This window comes from Narcine bancroftii, chromosome 1 (genome assembly GCF_036971445.1).
Source record: "Narcine bancroftii isolate sNarBan1 chromosome 1, sNarBan1.hap1, whole genome shotgun sequence".
Taxonomy (NCBI): domain Eukaryota; kingdom Metazoa; phylum Chordata; class Chondrichthyes; order Torpediniformes; family Narcinidae; genus Narcine; species Narcine bancroftii.
In genome coordinates, this window is record NC_091469.1 from 117,796,779 (window position 1) to 117,818,959 (window position 22,181).

At 39.6% G+C, this 22,181-nt stretch overlaps 1 protein-coding gene across 2 annotated transcripts in view; it reads left to right on the forward strand.

Annotated features, from left to right (window-relative positions):
* LOC138763145 (isocitrate dehydrogenase [NADP], mitochondrial-like) overlaps positions 1-20,762 on the forward strand; it is a 78,690-nt gene extending 57,928 nt beyond the window's left edge. For both annotated transcript variants that reach the window (XM_069936838.1, XM_069936849.1), the window contains 6 exons: positions 1,714-1,850; positions 5,929-6,080; positions 14,348-14,460; positions 16,848-16,945; positions 18,853-18,945; positions 20,353-20,762. In XM_069936838.1, the coding sequence (XP_069792939.1) occupies positions 1,714-1,850; positions 5,929-6,080; positions 14,348-14,460; positions 16,848-16,945; positions 18,853-18,945; positions 20,353-20,437 (678 nt within the window). In that variant the 3' untranslated portion in view covers positions 20,438-20,762. The remainder of the gene's footprint in view (positions 1-1,713; positions 1,851-5,928; positions 6,081-14,347; positions 14,461-16,847; positions 16,946-18,852; positions 18,946-20,352) is intronic.
* The last annotated feature ends 1,419 nt before the right edge of the window (positions 20,763-22,181 follow it).

Genomic DNA, 22,181 nt, shown 5'->3' on the forward strand with positions numbered 1-22,181 from the left:
CTATGTTCCCTCTAAGCTGTGCATGTTTCGTGTGCGCACGCATACAGATACAAACGTGCACACAGCACTTCCATTTGTGTGCACACATGCGTGCATAACTTAGAGGGATTTTCCTCCATTTTGGAGATTTGGAAATGGCCATCCTAGTCATGTGTAGAGTAGAGCAGTGGGTTAAGCATGCATCCTTAAGGTGCACCTATGTTGATTGTCAATGAAGAGGAGGTGTTGTTTCCGATTCATAGGGACTTCAGTCTTCTGATGAAGAAGTCAAGAATCCAATTTCAGAAGGGGGTGCAGAGACCCAGGTTTTGGAGCTTGTTCACCAGTACTGATGGTATAATGGTGTTGAAAGCTGAACTGCAGTCAGTGAAGAGTAGTGTGATGTATGTGCTCCTGTTGTCTGGGTGATCCAGAGTTGAGTGGAGAGCCAGTGTTAATGCATGTGGTGTGGAGTGGATGTGATGGTAGGTGAATTGCAGAGGGTCCAGATCTTTACTTGTGTATAAGTTAATTCTGGCCATGACCAATCTCTCAAAGCATTTCATCACAGTAGATGAGCATGTTACTGGCCAATAGTCATTGAGGAAGCTCACTCTGCTCTCTTGGGCACCATTATGATTTATGTCAGTGGTTCTCAACCTTTTTCTTTCCACTCACATACCACTTTAAGTAATCCCTGTGTCATCGGTGCTCTGTGATTAGTAAGGGATTGCTTAAGGTGGTATGTGAGTGGGAAGGGAAGGTTGAGAATTACTGCTCTTGACCCAATTGTTACTGAAATATGTTGCTTGAGAAAATTTGTCATTGGCCCATTTCCTTTGGGGTTATGAAACCGTGCACATAACGAGTCAATTAGGTATGATTAAAACAGTGGTTTTCAAGCTTTTTCTTTCCATTCGTATACCACCTTAAGCAATCCCTTACTAATCACAGACCACCTATGGCATAGGGAATACTTAAAGTGGTATGTGAATGGAAAGAAAAAGGTTGAGAACCACTGACTTTTGAACCTTTTTGAAGCAGGTGGGAATCTCCAACTGCAGCAATGAGAGATTGAAAATGTCTGTGAACATTTGGGCTAGTTGGTTGGCACAGATTTTCAGTACCCTGCCAGGTACGCCATCAGGGTCTGATGCCTTGTGAGGATTCACCCTCTTGAAAGATGTTCTGATGTTGGCCTCAGAGACAGATATCACAGTGTCATCAACTTCTGCAGGGACTCTCATTTGTTTTTTTGAGTTCTCCTTCTCAAAGGGAGCATAAAAGATGTCCAGTTCATTAGGTAGTGAAGCATCACAGCCATTTATGGTGTTCTGCCTAGCCTTGTCGGACATAATGGCCTGCAATCCCTGCCATAGCTGGCAAGAATCTAATTACATGCATTTTTCATGATTTAAAGTGTGATGTCCTTTGAAGATGGCCTTCCATAGGTTGTACCTGGACTTCCTCTAGAGATCTTGATCACCAGTCTTCAACACCATCAAACTCACCCTCAGCAGGTTCCTAAGGTTCCAGTTAAAGCATTCCCAGCCTGTCCTTCGAACTCAAGCTCTCGACTTCCTGCACTATATTTGTGGATCTTTTCTGCACTCTAGCTCCCTATAATACAATAGTCCAGGTGTGGTCTAACTAACATTTTGTCCACTAAAACTTGGCATCTCAGCTCATACATATCATCTGATTGGAATAATATGTTCCCTTTTTTGTACCTAGTCTATTACAGGATTTGCACACAGCTGCTTTCAGTATGCCCTCTCCAAGAAATGGCCTCTTTATATGAGTACCAAAAACACCATTATGAAGGCCTATGATGGAAGGTTTAAGGATATATTCCAGGAAATTTTTGACCTGTAAGTTTTCCCTGAAAAGCTAATAAAAGAAATATTTTTCTTCATTTCAGACTTGTTAAATACAGGTTATTGAAGATGGTTATGGTTGTAAAGTGATACTAATGTAAATTTTAGTTTAATTGAATCTTCATGTGTTTTATCCTTTATTGAAGTAAGATAGAAATAATATTATGGAGAATAAGGGGATTAATTGATCTCTACATCACATGCATGGACTTGGTCATTAACATTGTGGTACAAGTTCCCTATTACAAATAATAGCATGTCTGTACTCTTCCCATTCTATTCATTCTTTCTTTTTAGTTGCAACAGATTGATATTCATCTCACAAGCTGGAAACCATAAATAAAACCTCCTTATCCAGGCTTGAGGGGGAAAGATGCTGCAGTCAATCTTTTATTCATCGCCTGAAAACAATTCCCCCCCCCCCCCCCAATCCACCATAACCACCACTTCCCAACTTACAAAAAATTTGCATTATTGTAGGATTTTACCTCTGTTTTTTTGGAACATTTTGCACACATTAGCCATGTTTTGTTTAGATAAATTTCCTGCTGTCAATCATAATGATCTGTTCTAAGATTTATGTGACCAATTTGTATGTGCAGTGTGTGCCAGCTATACAAGGCGCTCCAGCAATCAACCCATGCAGCTTCAACAGAATGTCCTGAATCTACAACCTCCACAATCTAGAAGGATGATGGCAGCAGGCACAATGTCATTGATCCTGCCCTCCGATGCTTTCTATGTAGATGTTGCCTACTCTCTCTGTGAACACCTGGCGTTCCTCTGGATGTTCTGACCTCAAATCCCCAAAACATTGCATTCTGTGGATTTGATTGGCTGCTGTAAATTAATGTCTAGTATATGTGGGTGGTAGGAGAGTCATTAGATGGGCAAGTGAAATAAGAGACACAATGAGATTGCTGTGAGACCTGACTTTGGGTTGAATGGCCTCCCATCTTGTAAATAAATATAGAAAGTATAATTATGAGGCACCTAGGGACCATTAATTTCTTCACCCAAGTTGCTCACCATCCTGACTTGGAAATATTTTGCCATTTCTTATTGGGGAAGAGTCTTGGAGCTCCCCATCTAATGCCCTAGTGATATAGACTTCTGAAGATGATTCTCAGGAGAAATGGAGACAAGTAAGAAATGCTGGCCTTGCCACTTTGTACAACTAAAATGTGAAATACTGTACATGAAGAAAAGGAAAGGAAAAAAAAGGATAGATGCGAACATATAATTTGCAAAAACAAATCTTCTATTGAGAATTATAAGGGGCTACTAAAACTGATGAATAGATACAGAAAGAAAAGTGAATATAGAGTGAGTGTCCCTAAGAATTAAAAAATTAAATGCAAGCTTTAGCAATTTTCTGCCCAAGTTATCTCCTCTAATTAATGATTAGAGTCAGATTCATAACCAATTTGAATATTGTTTTGGAGAATTCACAAAGAATGATCTCTATTTGTGGGAGTATTGTGTAATATAATTTAATATCTAAAACTATTAGTAATCATATTTGTTTCTGTGCATTTAATGCATCTTTTCTCTGTATAAGAAAAGTGATGAATAGTCCATACTGCTCTATTTCAGCATTGATAATCAAGAGCTAGAAAAAGACAAGAATATTCAGTGTTTTTAACCAGTTAATTGAAAGCATTGTCCATTTTATTCCATTCTTCTGCTTCTGCAGCCTGCATTTTATATTTTCAGTAATATAACCAATTTCCTTTAGTAAGTTCTAATTTAATATGGTTCTACCATCCTTTGAAGTATACTCTAATTCAATGGTTCTCAAATTTTTTCTTTCCACTCACATACCAATTTAAGTAAGCCCTGTGCTATCGGTGCTCTGTGATTAGTAATGGATTGCTTAAGGTGCTATGTGAGTGGGAAATGAAGGTTGAGAATCACTGCTCTAAACCCAATTATTACCCAATTGTTCCAAGTATTTTGCTTGAGAAAAATTGTCATTGGCCTATTTTCTTTGGAGTTGTGAAACCGTGCACATAACGAGTCAATTAGGTATGATTAAAACAGTGGTTTTCAAACTTTTTCTTTCAACCCACATACCACCTTAAGCAATTCCTCACTAATCACATAGCACCTATGGCATAGAGGAGACTTAAAGTGGTAAGTGAGTGGAAAAAATAAGTTTGAGAACCACTGCTCCAGTTCATGTCCCTGTGTATATGTGACCAATTATTTTAAATTTGAATCCTTTGATAATATTTGTCATTGGTTAACAGTTTCCCCGAATTACACTTGCTTAACTTGTCAATAATTTTCTAAAACTTTATTAAATCTACTCTTAGTTCAGTCTTGCACTACAATGTAAGTAATTCTGCCATTTTAAAAATTCTGATTTCTAAATTTACCTGTGATGGTTGTTATATGAAAGGATATCATCAGTAGTGAACAGGGATGGAAATAAACTAATAATAAACTTGTCCTCCTTTGCACTTTTTGCATTTAATTAAGTTAAACAAAATTACCCTCTATTCCAACTTTTCTTTTGGAACTGGTGTTTTTTTGGGTCATTCCTTTCGAGACCCTGTTATTTTGCTTAATGTTTGACCTTTGAGCCATTAAAGGATAAATGTGCTTGTGAAATGTTAAAGGCGAGCTAGTAAATTGTTATCGACAGCCCCATTAGAAAATATATCATGACTTATTCCGAGTCTTCTAACTAAATACCATCTCACTAAATTTGTCTAAACAAATGGAACTTGTAGACAACTAAATAGATGAAAGGAAATGCCCATTTCTTAGAGCATTACGAGCCTCACAAGATGGATGCCAAGAGGATGTTTCCCCTAATGAGAATTTTTTTCTAGTAAAATGTGTACTAATTTAAAATCAAGCAAGAATTTTTACTTTGAGAGTCATGAGTCTTTGGAATTCCCTATGCCCCAGAGCTGTGGAGACAGAATCATTACGTACTTTCAAGGTTAAGGTAGATGCAAGATATAGGAGCAGAAGTAAGCCCATCGAGTCTGCTCCAAAATGTTTTCAGTCCATAAGTGAGCTTAAGGTTATTGGAATGGACAGGAAAGTATTGTTGAGCCTATGTCATATGATCTTGCCGAATGGCACTATTATAAACTCTATTAAGCTTTAAACATACTGACCAGAGAGCACAAGAAATAGAAATAGACCAATATAACCAATTTCCAGCAGGGGTCATTCTAGCCACAATTTATGAAATTTTTTTGTTCCTGAAGGATACTAGTACATGGCCAATGCTATGAAAGTTACATGCCTGGAGCATTTTCTACCAAATGCAGGAATAGAGTACTGAAGTTGTATGATCGGCCAACCATAATCTTATTTAATGTGGAGTTAGTTGAAAGGGCTGAATGGCCTTCTCCTGTTCTCATTTTCTGTGTTTTATGTAATTATTGTTGGGAATACCTTGGAATTAGAACCTACAGAATTTCTCAGTTGAAATGCTCTTACGATTAATGTTCTTGTGGTATGGAGAATCAGTAGTAAACTTGCTGGGGTACAAAAACAATCTGCTGGAGGAACTCAGTGGTCCAAGCAGCATCATTGGGAGAAAAAGAATGGGCAATGTTTTGTTCTGAAACTCTTCATCAGTTCTGAGGAAAGTTAGTGCAGAAGCAGTGTACAGAGTGTCAGGGTGGGAGGTGAGACAGAGGCTTCACACAGGATTGGCCAAGTAGGTGGAGGAATGGCAGATGAGTGAAGGGGAGAGAGAGAGAGTGAGTGTGAATGAGAAAAAGAAATGGGGCTAGTGCAGGAAGGGGGTGGAGTGGGTGATTAGAAGACAAAGCCTGACAGTGCTGGAATGGAGGGATAGAGACCAGGTGGAGCCAGCGGAAGTTTGGGGAGAGGAAAGAGAACAGAAGAATCCAGTGAGGGTGGGGACTGCAATACACCTTAACAAAACTTCCAAAGTTGTAAAAAACTGAGCTTGTATTAGATGTTGATAATGCACATTCACCCTTTTGATGGTAGGCTGATGTAACTGTGTTTTATTCAACTCTAGATGGCTTAATAGGTTGGTTAGACATTTAAGGTTTGCCTTCTGTTTTTGCTCCAACAGTAATTACAAAGCAGCATTTGATAAGCTAGGTATCTGGTACGAGCATCGCCTAATCGATGATATGGTGGCACAGATGCTGAAGTCCTCGGGAGGTTTTGTCTGGGCTTGTAAGAACTATGATGGAGATGTTCAGTCTGACATCCTGGCACAAGGTAATTGCCAAGTGAAAACGTACAAAACATTTATAACTGTTTTGCAATCTTTTATATATAAAAAATGCTGAGTTGATTGTTAATAGTGCTTTGTGGTTCAGCAGATAATATTGGGGGAGATCTTGTCCATTGCAGATATAGTTAATTTGGTTGCTGTGGAATCAATTGCAAATTATTTGACTGTCTGATTTCTTTGGAACTTGCTTGACACTTCTCTGCATTAATGAATATTCTTTTCCTCTCTCCTTCCTTAAGTTTGCCCAAACATTTTATGGAATCATTATCTGATGCGGTGTCAAATTTTGCATGAATTGATTTCCCCCATGACCTGAGTTGCAATTTTGTGCCTTTTAGACAGCTCTTCTCTTGTCGTACTGCAAATGGTGGGTTGTATTTCACATCATGTGGACTTATTCCTTTCAGCTTTGCTTAGTTTCCTGTACCAAAAGGCATTGATGACATTATTTACACAGGAAGTTTTGCATTTATTTTCAGAATCATTTTACAGCTTATAACCATCCATGTAAATCTGAATTGCTTTATTATTACCAATCTATGGTGCTGTGTCTCTGCTCTTCCCATTTCTTGGGTTAGTTTTCACTCAAACTCGTTACTTCTGCGAGCAGAAACTGCCATCAAGGCAATCATCTCTTATAAGTCCAAGTAAATAGTTGACCCAACAGACATGCTTATGCCCTGCCATCTCTTGGCCCCTCCCAAGCCTCCACTCCCATTTTGCAATTTCTATATTCTTGATACCTCCTGTATAATATGACCCTAATGTTATGTGATTGTTTCTTCACATGCTTTGAACTGCTAAGTCACGAGGGCATCCTCCAATTCTTTATCATCATAACATTTGCCAGCTTTCATTCTACCTTTTGATCACTCATTGCCTTCATGACATTCCAAAAGCTCATTTAACCTCAAGTTCTAAATGAGTTGCCCTTTCAACATTGGGGCAGCCATCCTTTCACTATCCTTTCTTTATAATTTTTACTTCTGTCCTTTGTCCAAAAGACCTTGGTATTTGACAGTAGTCCTTGCATCTTATTTCCTTTGGCTATTGGAGTTTTGGCTCAATCTCTGCCTTTTACAATTCACCTTTCAAACCCCACTATCTTTGTTTTAGTCATTCTTTCTCAGTTCCTTCTTGTGGCTCTGTGTTTGCTTTTGTTTTGCTTTTGTTGTGAAGTATTTTGAGATTTTATTGATGTTAAAGATGTTTTGTGTAAAGATAGCCTATCATGCTGTATAAAATAGGTGTTAAAAACTTGTGTGGTAATGGATGTTCTAATGAAGTCCATTTCAGGGATATAGTGGCCTAATAGTTAGTTACTATTCCAGCATTCAGAGATTCCCCACATTGATCCACAGGCACTAGTTAAGATCCCCATGGTACCTGCAGTAATCTGGAGTAAATAAATTAATGAAGTTTTCTTAGTGAAAGCAGCCACAAATCTACTGGATTATTGTTGAATGCCATCTGGTTCTTCAGGAAGGAAATCTGTCATCCATGCTGGACCTCCAACTCCTCATTGCTTCTTCATTTCTGTGGAAACTAGGAATGGACGGTGAATGTCTGTGTGGCCAATATCTCAGGATTATCAAATGAGCAACTGAATGTTTCATTCCTTCACATGGACGAAAGTTACTTTAATGAAGTGAAAAAGATCCCTCAAATTAAAAAGACATTCTCTCATACAGAAGTGGCACAAACAGGAAATATGGTTTTTTGTAGCTGCTGACAGTTTATAATGAGGAATAAGCCCAAATCACAGTTTAACCATCACAATATTCACAACCGTCTTCATGGAGATTTGTGATACTCCCTCTTGACTGCTGTTCACAGTAAGGATAACAAATTTGTGTATGTGTTCAAACGTTTCCATTTAGCCAAGCATAATCATTCATCGTGGATGATGCAGCGAGTTATGGCTCTGCGGTTGTTTTACAAGAGTGTGTTTTGCTTCAGGGTTGTGGGGTTGGAGAAAACGTGGGGTTTGAGGTGAAGTGGTTGAGAAAGAAAAAGGGTGGAAATAGAAATTGTAAATGTTTTATTTTTAACAATGAGAACAAGTGCTAAGCAGAAGAGTCTAGCAGTTGATGGTGGATCATCGGATCTGATGCTCCAATTAAACAGCAGGCGTTTAACCTTTGGCCTGACAAAAGGCTTTGTTACGAGCCCAGAACACCCCAAAACCCAGCAACAATAGATATTCACCAAGATGAATGGTTACTTAAACAAAAGTTGCTTTTAATTATCTTTAAACATGAGAACAGAATCACACTTTAACTTATCACTATTGACTTAACTCACCTAACTTAAATTCTAAGCTCATGTGTGTGTAATGTGTAAGTTCAGAAAAGTTCTTTGTTTCTTAGTCCAATCTCACTTCTCATTCCTCCAATTTCACTGGTTGCAGGCAATTCTTACACTGTGTACAGAATTTAACATTTATAAAGTTCACCAGACTTTGGTGCTTGAAAGGTAAATGGTTACCGCTCAGGAAGGTTCTTGTCAGTTTTCAGAAAGATATTTGCTGTTCCAGGACACCCACAACTGATTCCTTTTTAATCAGCCACTTCAGTGTCTTGCTCCCTCAGGGTTCTCCAGATGATAACCTCTTTCAGGTCACCACGGAGTTCCTTTCTGTTTCTTTTATTTCAAGTGAAACATTTCACAGCCAGTCCTCTCCTCTTGCATGAACCACAAGGGCTTTAACCAGGCTGAACTATCACTCACAACCCTTGTTCCAAATGGGGTTTTCCACAAGCTTACCAGCTTGTCCTGTTCCAGTCCCAGTTGCTGCTGCTGACTATACATCTGTAGTAACAGTCTGTCCCCCCCTCCCTCTCTCTTCTCTCTCTCTCTATCTCTCTCTCAGAGAGAAAGCCTGTTTGACTCTCTCTGCTTCCAAAACCACATGACTCTTCTAGAACAACAAGTTCCACTCCAGACAGAATACGGCCCTGACAAGTTCTTTTATCTGTTGCCTTTTTGTAAACAACAATCCATTAGTGAAATCTCTTGGGTACTCTCCAAAGCTTTTGCAATGACTGTTGGCCCCAACATGTCTAGCATTAGCAGAGCTCCACAATTTTAAATAAGATCTGTTTTAAAGTGTTTGTATGTGACCTACACTAAAACCTTGCCCCAATTTATCTCCCAAAAATATATCTATATTCTGTCACAGCTTCTTCAAATATATAAAAAGTAAGAGGGAGGTGAGAGTATATATAAGTCCACCAGAAAATGATGCTGGAGAAATAATAATGGGACACAAGAAATAGCAGAGGAACTAAACAAGTATTTTGCATCCATCTTCAATGTAGAAGACATTAGCTGTAAGCCGGATATCTAAGGGTATCAGGGAAGGAAAGTGAGTGCCAATACTATTTCAAGGGAGAAGATGTTCAGAAAGCTGAATGGGCTAAAGGTAGCTAAGTCTCCTAGACCAGATGGAGTGCACCCTTGGGTACTGAAAGAAGTAGCAGTAGAGTTTGTAGAGGTATTGAAAATGATCTTTCAGGAATCAATAAATTCTGTTATGGTCCCAGCAGCAGGAAAATTGCAAATGTCACCCCACTGTTCAAGAAAGGAGGGAAGCAGCTGTAAGGAAATTAACCTGACATTAGTGGTTGGGAAGCTGTTGGAGTCGATAGTCTAGGTGTTCTTGGTGCTACTGCTGTAACACGAAGAGCGGGGAGCAGAGCCATAGTGCTCCCAAGGGGTCCAAAAGCATAGTCCATCTGTATATGCTTTGAATGGCCTGTTAAAGGAGCTAACAATAGTTTTATTTAAAATTCCATGACCACGGGGTCTGCACCCAAGAATGCCTATGATCGGCAGCAGCCATAAGGGGTTGCAGTCTCCAGGAAAGCGGAGGACTGGTGCAAGGCTCCAGAAAATGAGGGGACCACCAACATCTGAGAAGTAAAAAACAGAGGAGATGGGACGGTGATCATGGTGGCAGACCAGAGCGAGGTTTTATGGCTGAAGGACTCACACAGGCAGTGGGCTGCTGGTGACTCGAGGTGAGGAACCCATGGCAGCTGTGGGCTGTTTGAGACTGTGGTCAAGGGACTTGCAGCAGGCTGCAGACAGGCTTCAAACTGGCTGACAGGATACCAGGTATCGGAACCAAGATGCGAGAGGGTGCTGAGGGCACAGAAGGGTTCCTTCTCGTATTGGAGGCTTGGATCTGAAGCTCAGGTTGCTGAAGGTTTGGGCTGGACTCTGTGTGGCTGATGAAGCTGCAGGAGTGCTGGAGGGGAATCCACGGCCGCTCGATGACTTGGGAGTGGGGGGGGGGGGGGTGACACGACTTTCTTTTGCTTCTTTCTCTGTCAGAGGCTCTTCAGGCAATTTCTGCCTTTGGTGAATCTGGCTGCTTTACAGCAAACAAAAGCAATTTTGTGTAATGTGACACTTTTTATTACATGACAATAAATTGAATCTTGAGGTAGGCCAAAGCCAGAATGGCTTCCTTAAGGGAAAATCTTGAATGACAAACCTGTTAAAATTCTTTGAAGAAGTGACTAAAACAGGATGGATAGGGGAGTTGTAGTGGATGTTATGTATTTGGATTTTCAGAAGGTCTTTATCAAGGTGCCAATCATGAGGCTACTTAAGAAGAGCTCATGGGATAGCAGGAAACATAATATCATGGATAGATCATTTGGCTGATTGGCAGGAAGCAGAGAGTCAGAATACAGGCATCATAGTCTAGTTGGCTGCCAGTTGCTAGTGGTGTTCCACAGTGGTCAGTGTTGGGGCTGATCTTTTAATGTAGTATTTCAGTGATTTAAAATATGGAATGAATGGCTTTGAGGCTAAGTTTGCAAATGATACGAATGTAGGTGGAGGTACAGGTAGAAGGTCTTTGACACATTAGAAAAATGAGCAGAGAAGTGGCAAATGAAATACAATGTTGTCCCTTCAGTAAAAGAAATTCATGGACAGACTTTTTAAATGGGGAGAAAATTGAAAATTCCCCGATACCAAGGTGTCTGGCAGTCCTTGTGCAGGATACCCTGAAGGTAAATTTGCAGGTTAAGTCGGTAGTGAATAAGGCAAATGCAATGCTGGCATTCATTTCAAGAGGGATAGAATATAAGAGCATCGATATGATGTTGAGTCTTTATAAGGCACTGGTGAAACCTCACTTGGAGCATTGTGAACAGTTTTGGGCTCTTCATTTAAGAAAGGATGTGCTGATATTGGAGAGGGTTCAGAGGATGATTCCGGGGATGAAAGGGTTATCATAGAAAGAGTGTTTGACAGCTATTGGCCTGTACTCATTGGAATTTAGGGGATTTGGGGGGGGAATCTCATTGAAGCATTTTGAATGTGGAAAGGAATGGACAAAGTAGATGTAGAAAGGTTGTTTCCCGTGGTGGGAGAGTCCAAGACAAGAGGGCACAACTTCAGGATTGAAGAGCTTTCGTTTAGAACAGAGGAATTTATTTAGCCAGAGGGTGGTAAATCTGTGGAATTTGTTGCTACAGGTGGCTTATGGAGGTTGTCATTGGGTGTATTGATTAGCCAGGGCATCATAGGTTATGTGGAGAAGGCTTGGCAGCAGGGCCGTCATGATTAAATAACATGGTAGACTGGATGGGTTGAATAGCCTACTTCTGCTCCAATTTCTTATGGCCTCATTCTGGTTCTGGATGATTTGGGTGAAAGTCTCATCGTCCTATCCTAATCTCGATAATATCATTGGATCACGCCTCTGTACAAAACATCCTCATGAATGGTTCTAAATGGCCAGTTCCTGCATGACTAGTGGGACATGTGGTAAATAAACCCAATAGACACAGAATGCCCTTCTGCTATTAAGGGTAAAGCACAAAGCTGAAAAATTGTATTACAGTGTATGCTTACATAAGTTTCTGTCGTAAATTAGATTATTTAATTTTTAGTCTAATTTTTGCTCTTGGAATTTTCTCGAGATGTAGCTTTTTTTTTATCGTTCTTAGTTCCTACCATAATTGAAACAGCTTTCCTTGGGAACTTTGTAAATGTTCCTTCATTAAAGATGGTTAACACCTGTGGGACCATCAAATAAATGTGTGATGAGGCAAAAGTAAAATATTGCAGAAGACAGAATTTTTTAGGGAGAGAATCCCAGAAATCCACACACGTCAGATGCACATGGAGAGGGAGTGAGAGAACAAGAAATAAGGTACAGACTAAATCCCATCCACCTCACAGCTGAGCACTCAAGCGTGGTGGGTTCTGGGCTTTGTGTCTGCATACTGTAACATGGAAGTTCAGAACTCACTGGAGGTCAGATTGTTACCCTGTTTTACTCCTTGGTTTTTCACTAGTCCAGGGATTCCTGATCATTTTAATGTTGAAAGGAGTGGACACATTGGCTGACTCCTTAACTTTGGCCAGCATATCTACAATGCCCCAGTCATTTGTACAGGTTTGGCCACATTCATAATTTTTAATCTATTATCTTCAAATGTTTAATTAATTGAATTAAGATATTCAGAGGCATTAGGAAAGAGCATCAGCAGGGCCTCGGCACTTGATGCCCTATTGGCTGCTGGAAGACTTGGTCCTCTTCAACCAGTCATCCATGAACTTAGAACCGTACAATGAACATGATATAGGAGCATGATCATGAGTAATTCTAGCCCATGTTTTAGGGCAAATAACTTCCAGTGGAACTAGGATAAGTTAAAATTAAAGCAAGCATTGAGCTACAGAAAATATGAGGGTAGCAAAGAGACAAATGGACAGATCATTGCTAGGTTAGCTGAGCTGACCAAAAGAGGATGATAGATTGTGTTGTGAGTTTGTCATGTAATGCATGCAGATACACTAAAATTCTTTCTTGGTGCAACATCGCAGGTACGTAAGAAATAGTAACAACAATAGCACAAAGTAAAATATCACTGTATGCAATGAAGTAAAAAGATAGATGAATTTTCACAGTTGCATTTAGTGCAACACAACAAAAAAATGTTTCAATAGTGTTGAAACTATTAGTCTTTCGGTTGTTCTGAAGTAGTTCATGGTTCTGTAGTACAGGGATGTTCACAAACTGTGGGAGAAAAAATGGCTCTTGAGCCTAGAGATGGCAGACAGAGTCTCCTCTCCACCACAGTTGACTGGGTTCTTAACTGCATGGCTTTTGCTTTCTGAACTTTCTTGTCAACTCTCCTCCAATCTAGAATAAGGAGTGTCTCCATATTGCAATGAATGATTTTTTTAATATCTGATCCCTCCAAAAGGTATCACAAACAGACAATCGTTCCAACCTTCAGAGTTCCCAGGAGGTCATGATCTGTTTACAATTTCTATTAAAACCCTCTGCCCATCTCATGCCACCTTCTGATGCCACACAGGAGAAGCAACACCTGCCTTTCTAACATCAGCTTCCTTTTTCGCTATCTCGGATGTTCCAATGAGACAGTGACTCATTTCAGTTGGATATATTTACAATTTAGAGAAATGTGTTCAGTGTTCACAATGGACATCCTCCCAACTGGAGAAAAATGTCAAATGCAGATTGGGTAACCTCTTTGCACAGAATCTCTCTTCAGTCAGCAAGGCAATAATGGTTTCTAGTTGCCTGTCCTTTTAATTCTTCATGCTATTGCCACTCCAGCCTCTGTTTTTGGCATTTACTCATTCCTACAAAGCTCAGTGAATAATGCTGTCTTCCTGTGTATACCTCACCAAGTCTTCCATTGATAATGACCTCATACCACTCCTTTCAGTCTGCACCGCCATCACTTGTGTCCATTCAATGTCCTCCATACTCTACACACCTTTTACTTTCTCTGTCCCACCTCCCCTGTTCTCCATCATCTCCTGCAATTTGGTACGTCTTTATCTTTGACTTTTCATAACAACAGAGAAAAGCTACTGGGCCTAAAACCTTAGCTCTGTTTCTGTCTCCCTTGTTGTTCTCTGATCTGCTGACAATTTCTAGCATTTTTAATTGAAGTTCAATGATCACAAATCTTTTCTATCTATACTGGCGGTTTCAATTCTCCGGCGGGGGGGGGGGGTGGGGGGGGGGCGAGATATCTTTTGTATCAGAGAAAAAAGTAACTTTCCAGAATTTACATGTATTAATTGAGAGTGAGAGTGATATTTTTCATCTCGTGTATTTAATTGTGGATGAAAATTACTATGTGCATTTTGTCTTGCAATAACTTGTTATATAGTGGCTTGTGGGGAAGGCCCATTAATATTTTCTAATGCCCTGACTGGTATTGTCACAATGACATTTTCTCTGCAGGATTTGGTTCTCTTGGGCTGATGACATCAGTGCTAATTTGTCCAGATGGGAAGACAATTGAGGCCGAGGCTGCTCATGGAACAGTTACTCGCCATTACAGAGAGCACCAGAAGGTGAGTGCCCAGCAGACTAGAGTTAACAGATAATGCAGCACAGATTGCTTTGTCCATCCATCTTTCCTAGCAGCTGAACCTGCATGCTAAAAAAGGGTGTTCTCATTCCAGAAATTTTGTGTTTTTGATCTACAACTTCAAAATTCTATATTTTAAATCTACTCTCATCATTCTAAAGCTGGTTGAATGTGTTCAAATGGAGCTGGTGGTGTTGGATTTAAAATGAGCATCAGGTGGTATTCAGTGTACACAGGCTGTAATAGTTACTTTGAATATTGTCAGTGGGTCTCAATGACTCACTGTTATTAGTTTAATACATACTGTCAATAATGTTATAAATACAAGTAGAACATTTGTACAAACTAGTATTGAAAGTAACAGGATCAGACCATATTTTTTGTTGATAAATCACCAACCTGGCCAGATCTCTTCCCCTCTTCACCAAAAATAAAGTTCCTGAGGTGATCATCTCCATTGATCACACATTGCTGTGTGTGTCTTGCATTGTAAATTATGCAGAGAGTGTCTACAGCTGGGTTGTGGTTGTAGTTCACATCTTGCAGCCATGTGAACAAACTCCTTGTGTGGGAAAGAGCACAACCTGCAAATAAAAAACTGTATGTTCTTATTTTCTAAAGCTGAAGCTCATTATCAGTTCTTCTCTCACATTTCTACAGGCAAGTTTGCCAATTTTACTGCATATGTCCATTCTAATATAAATGCTTTGCTATTATCTCTGCCATAATATGCACTTGACCCTCGCATTATGGCCATTCAGGAAATAGAAATTGCTATACAAAATTTGAAATGGGGAATAGAACTTGCTCTTAAAAAATTTGCAAAAAGTATCAATTAAATATTTTTAACTTGCATTAGTTGATGCATATGCAAATATGGACCATGTTTCAGGGAAACAACTTATAGCATGGGAGATTCCTCTGAATCCACAATTTGATTATCGGAAGTAAGCTGCGATTGAGGGAACTTAAGTTGCATGTCAATGTAAAGAGAAATACCATGCAGAGTTGGTGTTCAAAACAACAGACGATTTATTAGAACTGATCGCCCGAGCATGATTTTCATTCAGGTCTTATACTCTCAATGGACACAATTACAGAAACTTGATTAACTTAATTTTACTGTTTTGATTGCAGAATGGGAGTTACAAATATCTAGTTACTGGCAAGATAGAGGTTGATTCCAGAATAGGATGCGTAACTAAGTTAACAATGAGTCGAAGTTTCTGTTACAACAATGGATGCATGTTATAATTGTAACTTACTTAGCAATAAATCCAGTTTCCTATGACAGCAAAGTGTATGCGCTGTAACATAATTAACAATGTTCCTGAAACTTGGGGTGCCTTCACTGTGTATTCCATGGCTCTGCTCTTGGGCCTGTCTTTGATTCCCTGTTACCACATTAGTACAATCTGCATCCTTGTTTGCTGGTTCATCCAGAAATTTTCTAATGATTGCTTTAGATGAAAATACCGAACTTCATTCGTGGACTGAACATTTGCATTATTGGAGTGACTTTTTGTTGCAAGAATAACAAAAGTTTAATAAATTGCACTTGGCTGTGTTGTCAGAGAAGATGTGGGATGGACCCTTTTAAATCTTTTGCTCTTCTCGCCTGTTTATTTTTGCACTTCCTGTTATATTCTGATGTTGACTTCCAGTGGATTTGCAATTAGAGCTGTAGTTAAACTTTTCTTCCTCTTGGAGTGCTGGAGCAACATCATTGGCAGGAGGACGTAGTTACAGTGGAACGAGTCTATGAATGTGGTGTCCAGTATATATGGGCATAAACATTTATCATGACTTTCCAAAATAAAGATAAAATCCATGATATGAAAATTAGATCTGAATTACATCTGTGGAGTGTGGTCCAATTTATGCCCGCCTTCCAGTCTGCTTTGCTTTGTGAAATTTTGGACCATGTGAAGAACTGGAGTTTTGAAGACAAGAGTTATTTTACTGAAGCATGCAAGATTCTGAGAGGCAGGCCAATGAACAGGACCAGTGCTGGAAGACTGCCTCCTACGGAGAAAATGGGAACTGTGGTCTCAGGGTAATCAGTTATTTGTATCTGAGATGAGTAAAAATGTGTTAATGCACATTCTGCTTTTGGATTCTCTACTTCTAGCTCCATGAAATCTGGTGATAAAGGCAGTGAGCACAGGACAAGCCATCATCTATGTGAATGGTGGAACAGGTTCAATAGTCTGATCCCTATTTCTATTTCTTAGGTTCATGTTTCTTAGGTTTGGTGAGGGGACCTCATACTTATGTATCATAATATATCACATTCTGGGATTGTGTTTCAAGACCATACTGTACTTAGCACTCAATTTTATGACTTATAACATCTCAATTTATCACCAGGGCAAACCCACTAGCACAAATCCGATTGCCAGCATCTTTGCCTGGACGCGAGGGCTGGAGCATAGAGGAAAGCTTGATAACAATCAGCAACTTAAACAGTAAGTCAATGTTTGGGTTTTGATGTACACAGTGAGTTTACAAAGGGACCACAGAGATTGGGACCTGAATGTTTTACCCAGTGACCTCAGTGGGAAAACTCTCCTCTTTTCGTCCAACATTAAATTTCTTGGGATTGGAATTTATGTTTATGGTAATATCATGTGCTGTTCTGTCAATTCATTTCAATTTTATTATCAGATAAAGCAAATCCACTGAAATAAACTATTTTAAACTTGATCCAGTCAGAAGAAGGGTCATAACTTTAAATGCAGAGAAATTGAAGTGATCGAAGTTGTACTCTGGTCACTGTTGGAAGAGGGAAAGTTGGGATTGACAAGGAGGAGGGTACCATGATCTAGATTGGATACTGGAGTCAGAATGAAGGAAATATGGGTCAGAATCCAGGTGTGGGGGATCAAAGGAGACCTGAACCAAATGTGTAACTGGGTGTTGGCAGGAAAGGATAAGTTGATAACTTGAGATAGACTTGACAGTGGATCCAAGAGCTAGTCTCCTCTGTCTCAGAACTGCCATGGGGGTTGAAGGTGTGTTGTGAAGCTGCTTCTGAATGAGAGCCCCGTGTTCTTGGAACTTATGGGTAGAAAAATTAAAGCAAGTCTTGTTCAAGTGAGCAGGTGTCACTGAGCATATCTGATCACCTCCATTCTTTTGTGAATGAGCAAATTGCACAGATTATGTGTGATGTGATCCTATCATTTGCCACACAAATGTGCTGCATAAAATTTCTGGACCACTCTATTTTATTACCTCTCTTTCTCCCTCTACCCCAGCAGATTCTGACTTCTTTTCTAGATATCCAAAGGACAATTTAATTTCCATTCCAATCAGTCTTTAACATCAACTGAAACCACGTTTTACCTATTTTAATGTTATTTTCATCCTTATCTGAAACTGGATGCTCCTTTTGTACAGTTCATTTTTAGACTTGTTCAATCCAATCTACTTGTACTGAGACTTCCTGCATACTTATGCCAGTTTTGTGTTGTACTGAAACGTGCACAGCTGGTACTTTGGGTTGTTGATTGAAGCCCAAGTAATGACAACACTATTTTCAAGGAAGCAGTGCTTCAGGTGAATTTAGGGCCATATAAACTTTAACAAAGGGATTTAGAGATTTCTCGCAGCATTGGCTGGGGTGAACTGCCCAGTGGGATTAATGCTCCCAGTGTGTGGCTCGTTGCACTTTTATCTTGACTGCACACACCTATAGACGATACTTTCCTTATTATAATATATCCTAATTTCAAAGTAACATCTTCCAAAGTGTGAGCTGCGATATTCCAAATTTCAATCTTTTTAATCCAACAAATCCAGCTCTGTGACTGCTATTTTATGTAGTTTTAATTCATTGATAAAACTGATAAATATTTTGCATAGCTTCGCAACAAGACTTTCATAATGATGAATAACAAAGCATTTACTATATGATAGAGATAAAATGTATATAGAGATATCAACATTTTTAAAGAGATACACAAACTTTAAAGAGATACAAAAATTAAAAGAAAAATTTATCGTGCTCACGCTTCCTTCACATATTGTCGAATAATGAGGAAGCCATTAGTCTGGATGGATATTATGACATATAACATATAACATATAACAATTACAGCATGGAAACAGGCCATTAGGCCCTTCTAGTCCGCACTGAACCAAACACATCTTAGTCACTATGGTAACACTACAAACAATAGCTATCTTATGAGACAGGCACAAAATTAACTAAGAATCAGAAAACACAAGGTTTTAACCTTTACAACAACTTCTAAGCAAGAGATCTGCAAACTCATTTCCTCCTGCTCCGTGACATGGTGCTTTTCAGGATAACAGTTCTTTTTATCGCAGTACAACTGTTGGATGTTAATGTTGTATTACGTTCTCCTAGGTTTTCTGAGGTACTCGAACAGGTGTGCGTGGAAACGGTAGAGAGTGGTGACATGACAAAGGATTTGGCAGCGTGCATTTATGGCCTTCAGAAGTAAGTTGTTGATTTTTTTAAAAGGTGCAATCAATGGAGAATCTACAAATAAAAAGATATTCAAATAGAAATCCGAGAGAAATCATTATATTACACCCCCAGTACGTTTTTGAAGGAAACCAGAGCACCTGGAAGAAACGCATGCAGACACAGGGAGAAGGCACAAACTCCTTACAGACAGCGCAGGATTGGAACCCCAATCCCAATTGCTGGAGCTGTAACAGTGTTTGTGTTAACCGCTATGCTAACTATGCCGCCCTCTGTGGCCTTTGGGTCTTCTAAGAACCCAAGAATAAAAGAAATAGGAGTAGGAGTAGGCTATCTGACCCATCACTTTCAATAAGATCATGACTATGGACTCAGCTCCGCCTATGTATCTTCCCCCCCCCCCACCCCCCGCATAACCCTTAATTCCCTGGCTCAGCAAATATCTGTCTAGCTGTGTCTTAATTCTATTTAATGAGACAGTCTCTATTGTTTACTTGGGCCGAGAATTCCACAGATTCTCTGCTCTCTAGGTTCCTCATCATCTCCATTCTGAATTTACTCCCCCAAATCTTGAGGCTAGTCATGTCTCCTAGTTCTAATCTCACCTACCAGTGGAATCAACTTTCCCACCTCTATCATATCTATCCCTTTCATAATTTATATGTTTCTGTAAGATCCCCTCTCATTCTTCTGAATTCCAGCAAGTACAGTCCCAGACAACTCAATCTCTCCTCATGGGCTAATCCCCTCATCTCTGAAATCAACCTGGTGAACCTCCTCTGCACACTCCAGAGCTACTGTATCTTTTATCAAGTAAGGAGACTAGAATTGTATTCAGTACCCACTTGCTGCAGAACCTCCCAGCTCTTAAATTCAATCCCTCTAGCAATGAAGCCCAATATTCCATATGTCTGAATTTTATAACATTCATGATCCCTTATTGGCAGATAATTAAATAACAATTGGGTAAACATGAGCAAATGAAAAGTATACTGATTAAGAAAAACAAATTCTTATTAAATGAAATGTAGCTTACAAAATGTATTTGGATCCCAGTGACAGGATTCATTGCTGACAGCAAAGCAGTGAGATGCAGTAAATATTTTTTTGAATAAAAGCAGCATTCTTGTCAGTGGGCAATCTGACATGTGCACAATTGCAAGGCATCGCCAATCAAACTTACACTTTCCTTCCTTTTGCTCTGCCCCTTGAGTGATTTTAGACTGAGACAGCGATGAAGTACTTGTGCTTGTCACTGGGAAAAGTCACTTGGACACATTGTTACAGAACAATGGACACCAAACGGGTCTGGTTGCAAATATCAAATTGGTGTTTGTGCCAGAGTTTTAAAGGGATCTGAAATGCTGTAAACGTTGCTGAACGTTTTCACTAACCTGCTGTCATTTCCTCCATTGTTAGTATAAAGCCAGGGCAGCACTACATGTACACTGAAGAATTTCTTGACGTCATCAAGGAAAACTTGGACAAGAAGTTGAGTCATTGAAACAGACCAAGAGCAATAAAGGATCTTCAAAATCTTTTCCAAGGTCCTAATTACAATGCTGAAGGTGACGTTATTTCACTTCATTGGAAGTGAAATGACATTTATTATTGCTATTATTTGTTAATTTGAACATGTTACCTTTATTGCAAACAAATTATTTAATTTCAACAACTGCCACAATTCTGTGCTAGTAGAGTCCCTGAAACCTAGTTCTTTTCTATTGTTCTCGAAGCAAATCTGGACCAGTTACAAATTCTCAGTGTCAATTGAAACTGGTAAACAAATGGAACATTGTATTTGTAATTACATTTTTTTCAAATTAAAAGGAATAGTGAGGTTTACATTTCTTAAAATATCCGATTGTTGTTCCACTTTAACCCTTCTATGTTCAAATCCTACAGAACCAGGATATTGGTGAAAGGAACAAGGTCTAACGATACTTCATGTAACATTTTTAATTACAATCTAAAAATGTCCAAGCTTAGCATGGGTCACATGGGTATATTTGGGCTTGTGGTCCAGAAGAGCATTCTACCATGCTGTATATCTAAATAAAAAAAATGTAAAAACTTTGAATGTAAACATTCGGCATGGTAACAGACCCTTCTGGCCCATGAGCCCATGCACCCCAAATACACCAATTAGTCTACAACTCCCGCATGTTTTGAAGGGTGGGAAAAAACCGGGGCATCTGAAGGAAACTCACGCAGACACAGGGAGAACGTACAAGCTCCTTACAGTCAATGTTGGATTCGAACCCCCATTGCTGATGGTAAAAGAGCTTTGCACTGACTGCTATGCTCAGTGTTTTATATTTGTTTTATTTACAACACAATGGAAGCAGATTCCGGTCATTGAGTAAAACACGAAAGTCTGCAGGTGCTGTGATTGTAGTGAAAACACAGAAATGCTGGAGAAACTCAGTAGGTCTCGCAGCATCCACAGGAGGTAAAGATATATAACTGATGCTTTTGGCCTGAGCCCTTCTTCAGGGTACAAGAAAAACAAATGACAGCACCTGAATAAGAGAAATTGCAGGGGGAAGAGTGCAGACCAACAGACAAATTGGATGTGAAGAGGCCAGGAGAAAGGAAAGTTGGAAATTGATAGGGGGAGGGGGGGACTGCAGAGCTGAGGTAAAGGAGACAGAGGGAAAAGAGAAGAAGTGAGAGAGAAAGCTATAGGAAAGGAGACATTGGGTGGAGATGGAGATGGGTAATATAAACTGGACAAGACTATGTTAATGCCATCCAGTTGGAGGGTACCCAGACAGAAGATGAGGTGGTGTTCCTCCAATTTGTGGGTGGTCTTAATCTGGCAGTGTGTGAGAACATGGACAGACACGTTGGCAAGGGAATGGGGTGGGGAATTAAAATAGGTGGCCATTTCAAGCCATTGAGACCCATGCTGCCAAATTACACCTAATTAACCTACAACCTCTAGTTTTAGGAGGGTGGAGGAAAATTGAAAGACCCAGGAAAAACCAGTGCACGTCACAGGGAGAATGTACAAACTCCTTTCAGAGAGTGCTGGCTTTGAACCCCAGTCACTTGTTCTGTAATAATAACATGGTAACTGCCGCAATAACCATGTTAATATCACAGTATCCTAGTTAACAAAAAATGAACAATTGCTAACTGGTTTATTTTTATTAGAATATTAGAGATAGATAAAACTAGAGGACATAGATTTGGGGTAAAAGTTAAGAGGTCCTAAGGGACAAGTTTTCACCCAGAGAGTGGTG